The 11,785-nt window shown below is 52.5% G+C and overlaps 3 protein-coding genes across 3 annotated transcripts; 1 reads left to right on the plus strand and 2 right to left on the minus strand.

The window, feature by feature from the left end:
- Positions 1 to 429: 429 nt before the first annotated feature.
- Positions 430 to 5,851, plus strand: DACRYDRAFT_18597 (uncharacterized protein; the record flags this gene model as incomplete). The annotated part of the gene is made up of 19 exons (XM_040771370.1): positions 430 to 713; positions 788 to 801; positions 822 to 1,006; positions 1,133 to 1,188; positions 1,378 to 1,439; positions 1,690 to 1,878; positions 2,045 to 2,240; positions 2,304 to 2,388; positions 2,439 to 2,556; positions 2,615 to 2,740; positions 3,101 to 3,346; positions 3,416 to 3,432; positions 3,601 to 3,865; positions 3,961 to 4,401; positions 4,495 to 4,549; positions 4,849 to 4,949; positions 5,208 to 5,228; positions 5,448 to 5,620; positions 5,666 to 5,851. 19 exons carry the CDS (start codon positions 430 to 432, stop codon positions 5,849 to 5,851), a joined length of 2,820 nt encoding a protein of 939 aa, XP_040624534.1.
- Positions 5,852 to 6,693: 842 nt separating this feature from the next.
- Positions 6,694 to 9,603, minus strand: DACRYDRAFT_119300 (glutamine synthetase/guanido kinase; the record flags this gene model as incomplete). The annotated part of the gene is made up of 5 exons (XM_040770759.1): positions 6,694 to 7,371; positions 7,423 to 8,517; positions 8,567 to 8,740; positions 8,795 to 9,116; positions 9,169 to 9,603. The coding sequence occupies 5 exons, from the start codon at positions 9,601 to 9,603 to the stop codon at positions 6,749 to 6,751; spliced, it is 2,649 nt and encodes an 882-aa protein (XP_040624535.1). The 3' UTR covers positions 6,694 to 6,748.
- A 620-nt stretch (positions 9,604 to 10,223) lies between these two features.
- On the minus strand, positions 10,224 to 11,638 carry DACRYDRAFT_25011 (uncharacterized protein). The gene is made up of 3 exons (XM_040773962.1): positions 10,994 to 11,638; positions 10,595 to 10,946; positions 10,224 to 10,539 (listed from the first exon to the last, which is right to left on the minus strand). The coding sequence occupies exons 1-3, from the start codon at positions 11,391 to 11,393 to the stop codon at positions 10,503 to 10,505; spliced, it is 789 nt and encodes a 262-aa protein (XP_040624536.1). The 5' UTR covers positions 11,394 to 11,638; the 3' UTR covers positions 10,224 to 10,502.
- Between the last annotated feature and the right edge of the window lie 147 nt (positions 11,639 to 11,785).

Below are 11,785 nucleotides of genomic sequence, written 5' to 3' on the forward strand. Positions count from 1 at the left end.
TGTGGTGGACCTGCTAGAACATCTTGCTTACTCAGCCTAGTCAGGTGATCAGGTCATATGACCAAGGATGAGGTCATAAGAGGTCATGCACAGCCATGCACAGCAGGTCACCTGACCATCCAATCCTTCCAGCAGGTTCCAGCACATGCCAAGGTATACCAGCTACTTCCATGTCATAAAGGCTTAGTCATGTCTCTTGACCAAGCAATGAGCTGGTGCCCTGACAGCTCCCCAGCCCCACCCTGCTTGATCTGCTGAAGCGGGAGCAGTTTCAGATGCCAATCCCCATCCCCTCCCAGCTGAATGAGCTTGGACAGGTGCCACTGCATGAGGAGGTGTGTGAGCAGGTGTCTGAGGGACTGCCGGTTCCACAGGGTGATAAGATTGCCAGGGACTCCATGAGCATCCACAATCCATCTCCCTTCGACAATGAGGAGACTCTGCACATCTCTCAGGCCTCTTCTGATATGTGGGAACAGGAGGGGGAAGGGGTGTGCATGCCTGGGGGGGGAGGGGGAGCAGGTGAGGGAGATTGAGGAGGGGGATGAGGAGGGAGAGGGGGAGTGGGTGAACGAGGAGGGGGAGGAGGAGAACGCATTCGAGGAGAAGAAGGGGGGCGAGACAGGGCTTCGGGGGAAGATGGTGCTTGAGGAAGAGGAGGTGTTGGTGCCTGAGTGGATTGGAGGGGGGCCAAGACACCTTGGATGGCTAAGGTTAGCCCTTGCACTCATTGTGTGTTTGCCCTTGCTACCTCATAGTGATTCCGTTTGGCTTGAACCACCTGCAGTTTCTCAGCACTGGGTGAGTACCCTTGGCTGAAGAACAACTCCGGATGCTCAAAGGCACGGTCAAACGTCAGTGGGCCGAGTTGCTGGAGGATGTGTTCGGGAAGCCAAGGAGGCCAAATGAAGGATTGCAGTTGGCAAGCTGGGGAGACAGAGGGTGCAGGCTGAAGGACTGCTGTGTAGTCCCAGTCCCCAAGGAGGACTTGTGGTCTCCAGTCTTTGTGAGGCAGAGATGCAAGCCAGGCATCAATGGCATCCTGGCAAACATTCAACAGAAGGGAAACCCCTCTGCAATACAAGAATGCAGCAAGGAGAGAGACAGCAGAGGCAAAAATATTGATATGTAGAGGGAGAGCAATCTGGTCTCCCCAGCTTGCCTGGAGTTGGCATTGAAGATTATCATGTGAGTCGGCGGATTTGCTTGCATCACAAAGCTCCAGGCCTGACTGAAAGCTGACTTCATGTGCATAGATCAGCCATTCTCGCAAGAATATGAGACATTCTAGGCAGGTAAACCAATGGTCCACCAGATCTGATTCCAGTGTGGCCACCTTCACTTGTCATGTTGCCTGGTTAAGTTTGCCCTTGGTAGGCAAGAGTTCAATGGTGGGGATACGGAGGTGGAGGAAGAGATTCAAGCCTGGTGGGATAACCGTGGGGTCATCGATTGAATCCAGTTTGGCAAAAAAAAAAAAAGGAGGAGAGGGGATGTCCCAATGCCTGATCCATCACTGGAGCCAAAGGGAAGAGCTTTCGGTGCCTTTTATGGCCTCTGGCAGCAAAGGTGATGAGGGAGAAGGGATGTTGTACGTGTGCAGAGATGGTGAGGGTATGAGGGAGATGGATACTGGGATCTCACTGGGCTTGCAGGCGTTGAGATCTGCTCCTTGCTCCTTGCTCTTAGGTGCCAATGACAGCCACTGTCGAGCTCCAAACCTGGTAACCTCCTTAGGAGGACAGGGCTTGAAGGGGAGGAGGGAGGAGGGGAGGGGGAGAGGAGAGAAAGGGAGGTGTGGTGGTGGTGGTGGTGGTGGTGGTGGTGTTGGTGGTGGTGGTGGTGTTGGTGGTGGTGGGGGCAGCAGCAGCAGTGATGGTGAGGAGGGAGAGGGGGATGATGAAGAGAGAATAAAATGGGTTGACAGGGGGAGGCCACTTAGGCTGCTTTGCAGACATGTGACTTGGAGTTAATGTATTAAAACTACACTGCCACCTTGTGGATGTGAGCTTATCCAATCAGGAAGCTCGTTAATGTAACACAGCCTCTCAGGGACACTTAGTCTGCACCAAGCAAAGGCCAAAACTGCTCAGTCCCTTCTGGCACACTACCACTGTTGACCTCCTCCTCACCAACCTCCACTTCTTGTCCCTCACTGTGGGCCTCAGCAATGCCCCTCTCCCTCAGCTACCTCATTTGGCAGGACCCTCCCAGGAGGGTCAGCGGATAGAGGTATTGAGGTGAGCTCATACAAAGGTGGCTGTCACTGGCACCTGAGTATTCACTCCCTGCCCCTTCCACAGTGTTCTCCTGTGTTGGGAGCTAACTGTGATGAGGGAAAGTACTTCAAGCCCTGGAGAAGACAGACTATTGATTTCATTCACACATGTAAGTGTACATGCTAATGGTACAGGCATTCACTTGCTGACATGTCATAGATGCCCTTTGTGACTTATGAGAGTGGCCTTCACCACACGCCCTGTCTCCCCTCTGAATATGCCCCCAAGTTGCCAAGAGGGTTCCCAGAGCCTGTGAGGGTGGAGGATACACCTTCCGGTCAGTCTTGATCTACTTTGTTTCCTTGAATCAATCAGGAAACTAACTAACTATCTAGGCAAACACCCTGCAAACTTTATGGGCAAATCCCATATTTTGATCTTCAAGCTTGAGAAGCACTATCTCATGCATTACACTGCGGAGCCTAGCCTTCTCAAGCAAGAAGCCAAATGGAACCCAAAGAGTCAGTTTTTGGTCAAGTACTGCAACTGAAGACTCTTCAAAGGTTCCACTAAGCAGTTTGACTCCATGTCAGACAAGGAATGTTGCGCTTGGTGGAACAACTTCAAGACTTGATTTTGCCAGTTGTACCATGGAGAGGGAGATGGCAAGATTGCCTTCAATCCGCAGGTGTACTTGAGGTGCCTCTGGGCACGAAGCAAACTCAACTACACCATGTATGCCCAGCCCTTTGACCCCTCCCACCCCCATTGAGTCTACTGCCAAGGTCCCCCTGCTGACACTGAGAATGCCAACACCTGGTGGGCATACCTCAACATGAGGATGTGGACCCCCTACATCCTCCCCTGTGACCATGTGGCAGGCATACCCCTTGGTCACGAGTACTACTCGACACCAGGGGTATGGGAGAAATCCCTGGCCAGTCAAGAGCTTGAAGAGCTCTTTGACAATGCCATACCCACCATAATCAATGCTGGGTGGGCGCAGATGCTCATTGGCACCCACCAGCACCTCCTCCTCCTCTCTGTGTTTGAACTCAGCAACCTTCCCCCTTCCCATCCCCTGCAGTGCCTATACGACTTCAAGACACTGGAGAAGACTTGGGCAGGTGATTTCACACAAGAGTGAATCAACCTGTTGATGCCCATGCCTCAAGCATACGCCCACATCCTCTGAGTGCATGCACAGGCCAAGGTGAGAGATCTCCTTGGCCTGTGCAACATGCTCCTTGTGCAGCACTCTCGCAAGCCCTGGTTGCCCTCCAACCTCCCGACCCTCTTCAACTACACTGGTGTACTTCCAGGAAACATTCCTCATGCATACATCGAGTGATATCAACTGGATGGCATCTCCATCCTCAAGCCCCTCCTCCGGGAGGAGGTCCTCAAGAAAGATCCCAAGGCAAACTCACCTTGGAAGGACTTGAATAAGTCCAAGGTCTGGATTAAGATGGAGCGCAAATGCATCCACAACCAGCACATCGCTGCAGGGGGGGCTCCTTTCCCTTGGAAGAGGAACAAGATCCACCCCTCTGCGAAGACATGTGAGGAGCAGCAATCTGCCAACACCACAAATCCCCAGATGCACTCTAAGAAGAAGGCCAACAATGCCCTGGAACAACTGCAGGGTGATCAGCTCTTTGCTGAGGCTGCCATTCTTCATGAGAGATTCTACAGCAAAGTTTGCATGTGCATGAAGCTCCTCAACATCACCAATCTGAAGTTCAAAGCTGGAACTCTCAAAGAAGGGGGCATCTCCTCAAAGGAGAAGAGCCCCCTGACCTCGACTATCAAGGCCAGCAACTGCAAGCTGCACTGGATACCATGCGATCAGAGATAGCAGACTGTCTGCAGAAGCTCAGCATGCAACCATCCATGCACCAGCCCCAGCAGCCCAAGCCAAAGCCCCAGCCCCAGCCCCTGCAACTGCAGCTCCAGGCCTTCAAAGATGAGACCGAGCCCTATATATGGGACTCAGTGTCTGACTATATGGCATTGAACAAACTGCATCCCATGTCTTGCAAGCTTGGATCAAGATGCTGGACTGATGAGGATTGGGAGAAGGTGGAGAAGATGTGGAGGCAGTGGATGGAGGAGTTCACCTGCCCTGCTCCTCCTGTTCTCAACTGCCCCCTCTCTCCACTCTGGGGGATCACTCAATCTGGTGAGTACACTCCCCCTCCCCTTCCTCCTCCCCCTCCTTGCCAACCCACTCCTCCCCCTCCCCCCAACAATGTGCACTCTTGGTCTAATCCAGAGCACTGTAAGATCATTATGGTGAAGTGCCAGGGAGCAGCTGTGGTTGAGAAAAGGTCAGAGCCTGTCAAGGAGATGTCTGAGATGGACAGAAGCATTGTGGCCTCAGAACAGCTTCTCACAAAGCTCAATGAGGCTTTGGGTGAATAGGCAGCTTTTTTCTCACTCTGTAAGTTTTAATTTCAAACATTGATCCTACATTCACTAATTACTTGTGGAGGTAATATAATACTATACTAATTACAAACACCCAAAAAACATGGTACTATTAGTTAGCTAATTCATTGTTGTGCTCTGAATCTCATGTGCACTCATGAACTTGGACAAGTGATTGGTACAGACAGGTTTGCTCTAGACCTTCCTGGGAAGGTCTGGTCATCCAAATGTATCCTCCAATATCACTTCACCCTCCAAATCCATCAAGTCCATTGCATCTCTCACGCGTGCCAATCAAGGGTAAGTTGACACCGTCTAATGTGTCAATGACTTACTCATTTTTTCGCAGCCATTCTTCTCCCCAGTGCTCTGCTGCTTCCTCAAAATCACCAGGAACCCTGTGACAAAGCTCAAGCTCATTCAACCCCCCCTAGGAGGGTCAAAGAACTTTTTGAACTTCAACAGAGTGGTGCAGGGCAGACTGCTGAAGCCTGATTAGGTAAGTTATTGTATAGGCCGCAATACTTATGACACTAACAATGCATTATCAACCTTTAGAGATTATCTCTGCAACAAATGGTGAGCTTGATTTCATTCCAAAGAACTTTACTTACCTGGCTTTTGCAGCCACTTGAACTCTTTTGTTTGCTTGTCTTTCCTCCTCCTCCTCAACCACAACATTGCCCACCAACAACTGAAGCAAATTAGACCCCCCTAGGAGGGTCCAAAGAAGAATTTTGAGTAATCATTTCAAAGTAAGTTGGTTCATCTATTATGAGTCTTACTCACCTTTTTTAGACATCGAAATGTCTATTACCATCACCATAGAGCTCCCCAATGCTCCGTATCTTGTTGCCACTGCCTCCCTTGGGGTGTTCCTCACCCTAGCCTTCTGGGTCTTTGCTGCCAGCCATGGAGGAGTTTGCAGCAGCATTGGAGCTGCTGTGGGTTATATATGGAGCATGTTTAAGGTATGTTTATTTATTATTGTTTGCATTTGTACTAACCCATTCAAGATGATTTGGGTGTGGACCTCTCTGCAGGCCATTGCCCAATTCGTCAAAGATTTTGCTGCCCTTTTGGATGCCCTCAAGCCCATGCTTGATGCTCTCACAATCATCCTGGAGAAAATGCATGTGGTGGAGGAGTGGGGGAGGGTATTGGGAGTGGGAGGAGTAGGAGGAGTAGGAGCTGGAGTGTGAGGGATGGGATTGGGAGGAGGGGGAGTTGGGGCAGGAGGAGGGCTGGGAGGAGTGGGGGCAATGGCTAGGGAGTAGAGCCATACCCAATCTATGTGGTATGCCAAATGGAATGATTTTCATTCCTTTTTAAGGTCAGTGTTGCTAACTTACATGTTTTCTGGGTACTGACTACCTAGTAGGTCTCTTTAGTTAGGTTTATCCCACAGCATTGACTTTGGTTGATGGGATGTCTCTCTCTGCTTTTGCTTCTCTCTCTGTCTGGCAATGTTCTCCTGAGCACAATATCCTTCATCACAATCAATTTCAAGGACTGGAAGTGTATTAATGGGCCTAGTGCCCAATATAGTCTGTATCAATATGACTTGATTGTCTGCTTTACAAACTCTGTGTCAAAAGTCCTGCAAAGTTCCCCTCTCCTTGTCTTCCTCCTCCTCCTCCTCCTGCTGCTGCTGCTGGAATTTCCATGCTTGGTAGTGTGCTAATTGAAGGTAATTAATTATCTAAAATATAATTACTGAGACCTTGCCTGCTACATGGCAAGGACTCTTACTTCACTAGTCTAGGCAGTCCCTGCAGTTGACCCAAGTGTAGATGCGGGGTAGGTCTGTCATTAATGACGTGCCTGGGCTGGGCTTCAAATTTCAAGCTCAGAAATAATAATTCTAATTATATAATCATGTATCTAAAGACCGAAGTGTAGCACATGGGTGGTGTCCAGCACAGGCCACGTCTGATGGGTGTTCATGGACAGCTGGGACCCCTAACACCGCGGCTGTCCGCGAACGTCCACCATGTGAGGCAATTCCCCTAACCCGATTTGACAATTTAGTACATTATTGCTTGGCGTGTATGTAGAGCGAACAACCCTGGAGACCAGAATCCAAATGACAAGAATACCTAATAGTAGGTAGTGTAGAACTTGTGCGGGTCATCATACGTGCTTGCAAGCAGTTTCTCCGCCTCCTTGACCGAGATCCATGCGTTAACGACCTCCATGCTTACTACCTTCTGGAATTCGCGATCATGCAACAAAGTCTCCCTTGCCACCTCCCAGCTCCTCGGGATCCGCAACTTAGCACCTATCTTCTCCCTTTCTGCTGGAGTCATATGGTCCACAATGCCCAGCGCATTCCTTTGCGTCAACGTTGTCCTCTTCTCCACGCCCATCAAGCCAGCAGCGATCACAGCCCCAATAGCGAGATATGGATTGGCGGTTCCATCAAGAGTCTTGAGCTCAACATTGAACCCGGCGCCGTTGTATCCTCCGCAAAGGCGGAGAGGAGCTTCTCGGTTGTCACGTCCCCACACGACCCAAGTGCCCCCTGACCAATTGCCGTCCACTACACGCGCGTAGGACGGCTGTGTTGAGAGCGTGAAGCATGCAATTGCGGGGAGGTGAGCGAGGACGCCGGCCATGAAGGAAGCGAAGTCCGCTGGAAGGTTCGGGACGTCGGGATGATTTGAACCCGGCGCCGGGGGGTCAGACTTGATAGAGAGGTGGGCATGCGTTGCAGAGGCAGCTATCAAGCAGATCAGACAAATATCCTCTAAAGTCGATATCCTTGACTCACCGTAATCTGCCTTCGGTTTGAGGAAAGGCTTGGGGACCAGCGTCGCCTTGAGGCCATACTTGGCCGCAACATGGTACATGATATCCCTCGTGAGTACGATCGCGTCGCACGCCGCCAACGGTGGTAACGGGCCAGTGACGATCTCATACTGTCCTGGCCCGCTCTCAGCATGGAACATCTGCAACTCGATACCCGCTGCCTGGATGGTGCTGGCAATCTCCTCGCAGCACGCGGCCGCGACACTGCCCGTCCTGTGCTTCAAGCTGGTGGACCAACCGCCGATTTGCGCCGGGCTGGGCGGGTCAATATTCTCGAGTAGGATGAACTCTGTTTCGAACCCGACGAGCATTGTCGCGCCGAACTTCTCCTTCGCTTCTTTCTCAAAACGCTCCACGAACGACCGGGGACAGAGAGGGTTACGCGTCTCGATACTCCGATCCTTGGACTCGAACCAGCCCATGACGCTCGCGTGGTCCTTGGCGATCTCCTCAGGCAGGCGGCGCAGTGTGCTCAGATCGAACTTGTATAGGTGCTCGCCGATGCCCGAGAACCCACGGGCCATCATGTCCGTCTGCCCGAGTCCGAGAGTCGCCATGGTCAGGTTAATTCCGGGATTGGAAGAGCGGGCAACATGGATGAACCGGGATGTTGGCATGAGGCGGAAGCGGAAATTGTTGGTATAGTCAAGCCAGGAGACGCGGACATACTTGATGCCTGCAGCAACTAGCTCATCCAGCTTGAGGAAAGTGCGGGCGGTGTCTAGACTAGGGGAGAGTCCAACAGAGGGCGGGATAGGCAGGCCAGTCGGAATCGGTTTCAGCCCGAGGTTGTACGCTTTATTGGAGTTATGGAAGAGCATCTTCTGCACACCATCCACCGCTTCGGCAATGCTGAGCTCGCCGCGCTGCACAAACTCGGAGATCACCTCAAAGAGCGCCTCTCGTGATTGGCGCGTCGAGACATAGTAGCACTCGGGATGATGGTGCGCGTCGGTAGACCAGAGAAGTTTCGTCATAGGCGTGATTTCCATCATTTGTCGGATGATGTCGCGTTGTCCGTGCGCCGCAACCTGGGGGAAGACCTCGCCAAAATCCACTATGAATGGGTCAGTCTGATACATCCATGATAGAGCATGTGAGCATACAGTAGACATTCTTGAAGCATGTCGCGAGATATCCTGCCTGGCGAGTGTACGGGTACGCCGAGTGAAGAAGCACGATTCTTGCGTCGGGGAACTCCTCACAAAGTTCCTGCAGGTGCGCAGGGTCACCCTTGAACAACCGCATATGCGTGTCTCCCAGCCCGGTATGGAACTGCACTGCACATCGTATCAGCACTGCCTGCCGAGATCCAGGCACGCGAAACGACGTACAGGGTTTGTCCCCGATCAGCCTGAGCAGCGTCCTGATCAACCAATCCTCGAACCTCTTCTCCTTTCTCGAAATCCTCAGGGTTCCTCCAGCCACCCACTGCTTCATCAAGCCCTCAAGCCCGCACACTGGGTCCCCCTCCGCCTCTGGCCAGGGGACGATATCCAGTCCGGTGCGATAGGCAGCGATGCTCTTGAATCCCACTACTTCGGGATCGGCGACGCAGGTGCGGATGAATGCCTCGATCTGCGTTTTGATTTCTGGAAGGAGTTCTATCTGGGATGCGTTGCGTCCCGCCTTGCGCAGAATGGACATGATAATATCCTGGGATTATTTAGTTTCCGTGTACACTGTTCTAAGAGGAGACGATACAGACCTGTGCGCACACCTCGATGCGAACAATACGCTTCGTCGGACTGGTAGTGAGCCTATCATGCCACTTATAATCATAACACGTCTCCGCAAGGTTATTCAGTCCATCATCGAGCAGAAGGCACTGTATTCCAATCTTTCCAAAATTGAGCTTGCACATCTCCTCGTAATCCATCGCCTGGCGAGCCTTGAGCATCTCCTCCCAGGTGCTTCCTGCCGGGAGACCATACACCTCGCAAAGCATGTTCCGCGCACGGATATGGGACATCCCCCACCAGACATCGTCCAGTGGTGGTCCTAGAGCTTCGGTGGTCATGATATGCAACGGGGGGTCCATAGCGCATTTCGGGAGGAGCAGGTTATGGGTGTGGTTATCGATCGAAGGGTAGGTGAAGCATGCCTCAGCGAGCGATGTCAGGTCGACGGCAGAGGACGCCATGGTAGATCGAGCCTGCGAGTATTGATGTTACTCGACAAAAGATCACTCGCAGTCAAGTCAAGCAGGAGGTGCAATCCCAGGTTGATCACACGAACTCGGGATCTCAGTCCGCAGAGCAGGTACTAGTACTCAAGCCGCCCTAGCCTGGGTTCCAAACTAGCCCAATCAAACGCCGGTGTAATCCAGGCTTTTCACACGCCCAACGCAGTCAACCAGTAAGATAGTCGGCCTTCAATTCCGGACGGATAAGCAGCGGACACCATCAAGGTCCCCTGTTCCCTGAACTGGCAGGAAGTAAGATAACGCCGGGGAAACTCATCACCGAGCCGAACGCCGCTTTTACCGGCACCGCCACTCTCGGCCCACACGGAACCGCCTCCTCGTGACTGTCCGCTTCCGACTTGGTTCCGCGAATCAGCCAGCCCCGTCGCGTCCCCTTCGCGACGGCCGAGGTTCCGAACGTGATCATCCTAGGCCTGTGTTTGACTCCTCCTTTCGCGATGTTTGGTCGTCATAACAACAGTCCACACGCCCTTAGCCCTCGAACGCGTTTTCACTCTCGGCACAATGTTGTTCGCGTGTACTCCCGAAAGGGACGGACTGAGGCGTTAAGCAAAAGCGCTGTACACACAACAATCAAATTGCAGACTGATTGTAACTTTTCGACCAAACTGCTGGCATCAAGCTAGCCCGTATCATGATTGTAAAAGAAAAAGACGAGTAATGCGACGTAGAGTGCGACTTGCGTTAGGTCATGTATATCCAGATACAGAACCCGTGAGAGAATCAACTCCAAGATGCGGCAAAAAAGAATGAGGGGAAAACATTTCAGATACAGACAGGTATAGGTCACACTACCGACCGGCGAGGAGCGACCTTGTACATCAAGGTGTCGACGTTCAGCCGGAAGCATCATACTCATAAGCGGGGTTCTTGCTGCAGAGGAAGAAAGTTAGAAGACGCTGAGAACAAAAGGTGAACGGGGACGAACTTTCCGGTGAACCACCAGCTCATGTTCTGGACAACGGTGTCCTTGTTATCGTCAAAGCTGCCATAGAGGGCGGTAAAGGCGGCGATGGTTAAATCCATGGACGAGGGGGTGAGGACCCACGCTTCATCGAAACCGTCCACGACATACATCGTGACGGTGTTGCCGTTGGCGGGGTTGTAAGCTTGGATCTCCAGACCGCAGTAAGCGTTCATGGCTGCCTGGGCATCACCACCAAAAGAGTCAATCATTGTGCCGACGGGGATAGCGGTGCCCATCCAGTCGTCTTGGTAGTTCAGCTGGCACCAGGAGCGACCGTTTGTGGAATCGGAAGAAGAGTCAGTGCGGAACCAAGCTGGGATGACATCAGCATTTGTATACGAAGAATAAAAGGCGCCCTACATCCGATGCCACCGTTGTTTGTGCCGAGGAAGGCGCTAATACCAGCAAGAGCACTAGACGAAGACTGGCTGCCGGGATTGGCAGCGACGTTTGAGCTGCCACCGTTGTTAGAGCCCGAGCCAGAGTTATCAGAGCCACCGTCGTTGCCGTTATCCGTGGGCTGTGAGTTGTCTGCGCTGCTCGTGGTCGTGGGATCGGTCCAGGTGGAGGAGGAAGAGCTGGAGCTGCTCGAGCTGGAAGACGACTTGTTCTTCGACTTGCACTTCGAGCGAGCCTCAATCTTAGCGTGGTGGCGGCGGTGGGGCATTGCCACCGCGCCTGCGTCGTGGAGGGACGAGTCAAGGGCGACGACGGCCGAGGCGGCCAAGAGTGCCATGGCAAAAAGCGTAGTGGGCTGCATTTTTGCTAGAAGTTAGAGGTGATGCGTGAGCGGGAGAGGGTGAGACAGTGGACGCGGGAGGGTCTTCTGTGTAGAAGCTTGGGGGGCTCGTTCGCACGAAGGAGTGTGAGAGTAAGAGAGTGTTGGATCTGTAGATATACAGAGGTGGCAAATGAGAGATGCCTGAGCGCGAGGAGGGAGCGAGGGAGGTGAGAGAGAGGAGGTAGAGCAGCGGGAGGTGAGGTAAGAGTGAGGAAGATGGACGTCGAGGTGAAGGAGAGGATGGGGAAATGAAAAGGGAAGGGAGGGGACAGTATTGGACGGGAACAGAAAACGGAACTAGTTTGGGCCAAAGGAAATGTTCCGCCTAATTAAGGCCGTTAGTTGCGGGGGTTTTAAGCAAACCCACAAGG

Source organism: Dacryopinax primogenitus (assembly GCF_000292625.1).
Source record: "Dacryopinax primogenitus strain DJM-731 SS1 chromosome Unknown DACRYscaffold_22, whole genome shotgun sequence".
NCBI classification, from domain to species: domain Eukaryota; kingdom Fungi; phylum Basidiomycota; class Dacrymycetes; order Dacrymycetales; family Dacrymycetaceae; genus Dacryopinax; species Dacryopinax primogenitus.

What these genes read in the sequence shown, in the direction of transcription:
- DACRYDRAFT_25011 (XM_040773962.1), bottom strand. Translation starts at nt 11,393, where the DNA reads ATGCAGCCCACTACGCTTTTTGCCATGGCACTCTTGGCCGCCTCGGCC. An exon ending in AAACAACGGTGGCATCGGAT is followed by an intron (nt 10,947 to 10,993) that starts GTAGGGCGCCTT and finishes ATGTCATCCCAG; the next exon opens with CTTGGTTCCGCACTGACTCT. An exon ending in AGCTGGTGGTTCACCGGAAA is followed by an intron (nt 10,540 to 10,594) that starts GTTCGTCCCCGT and finishes CTTCCTCTGCAG; the next exon opens with CAAGAACCCCGCTTATGAGT.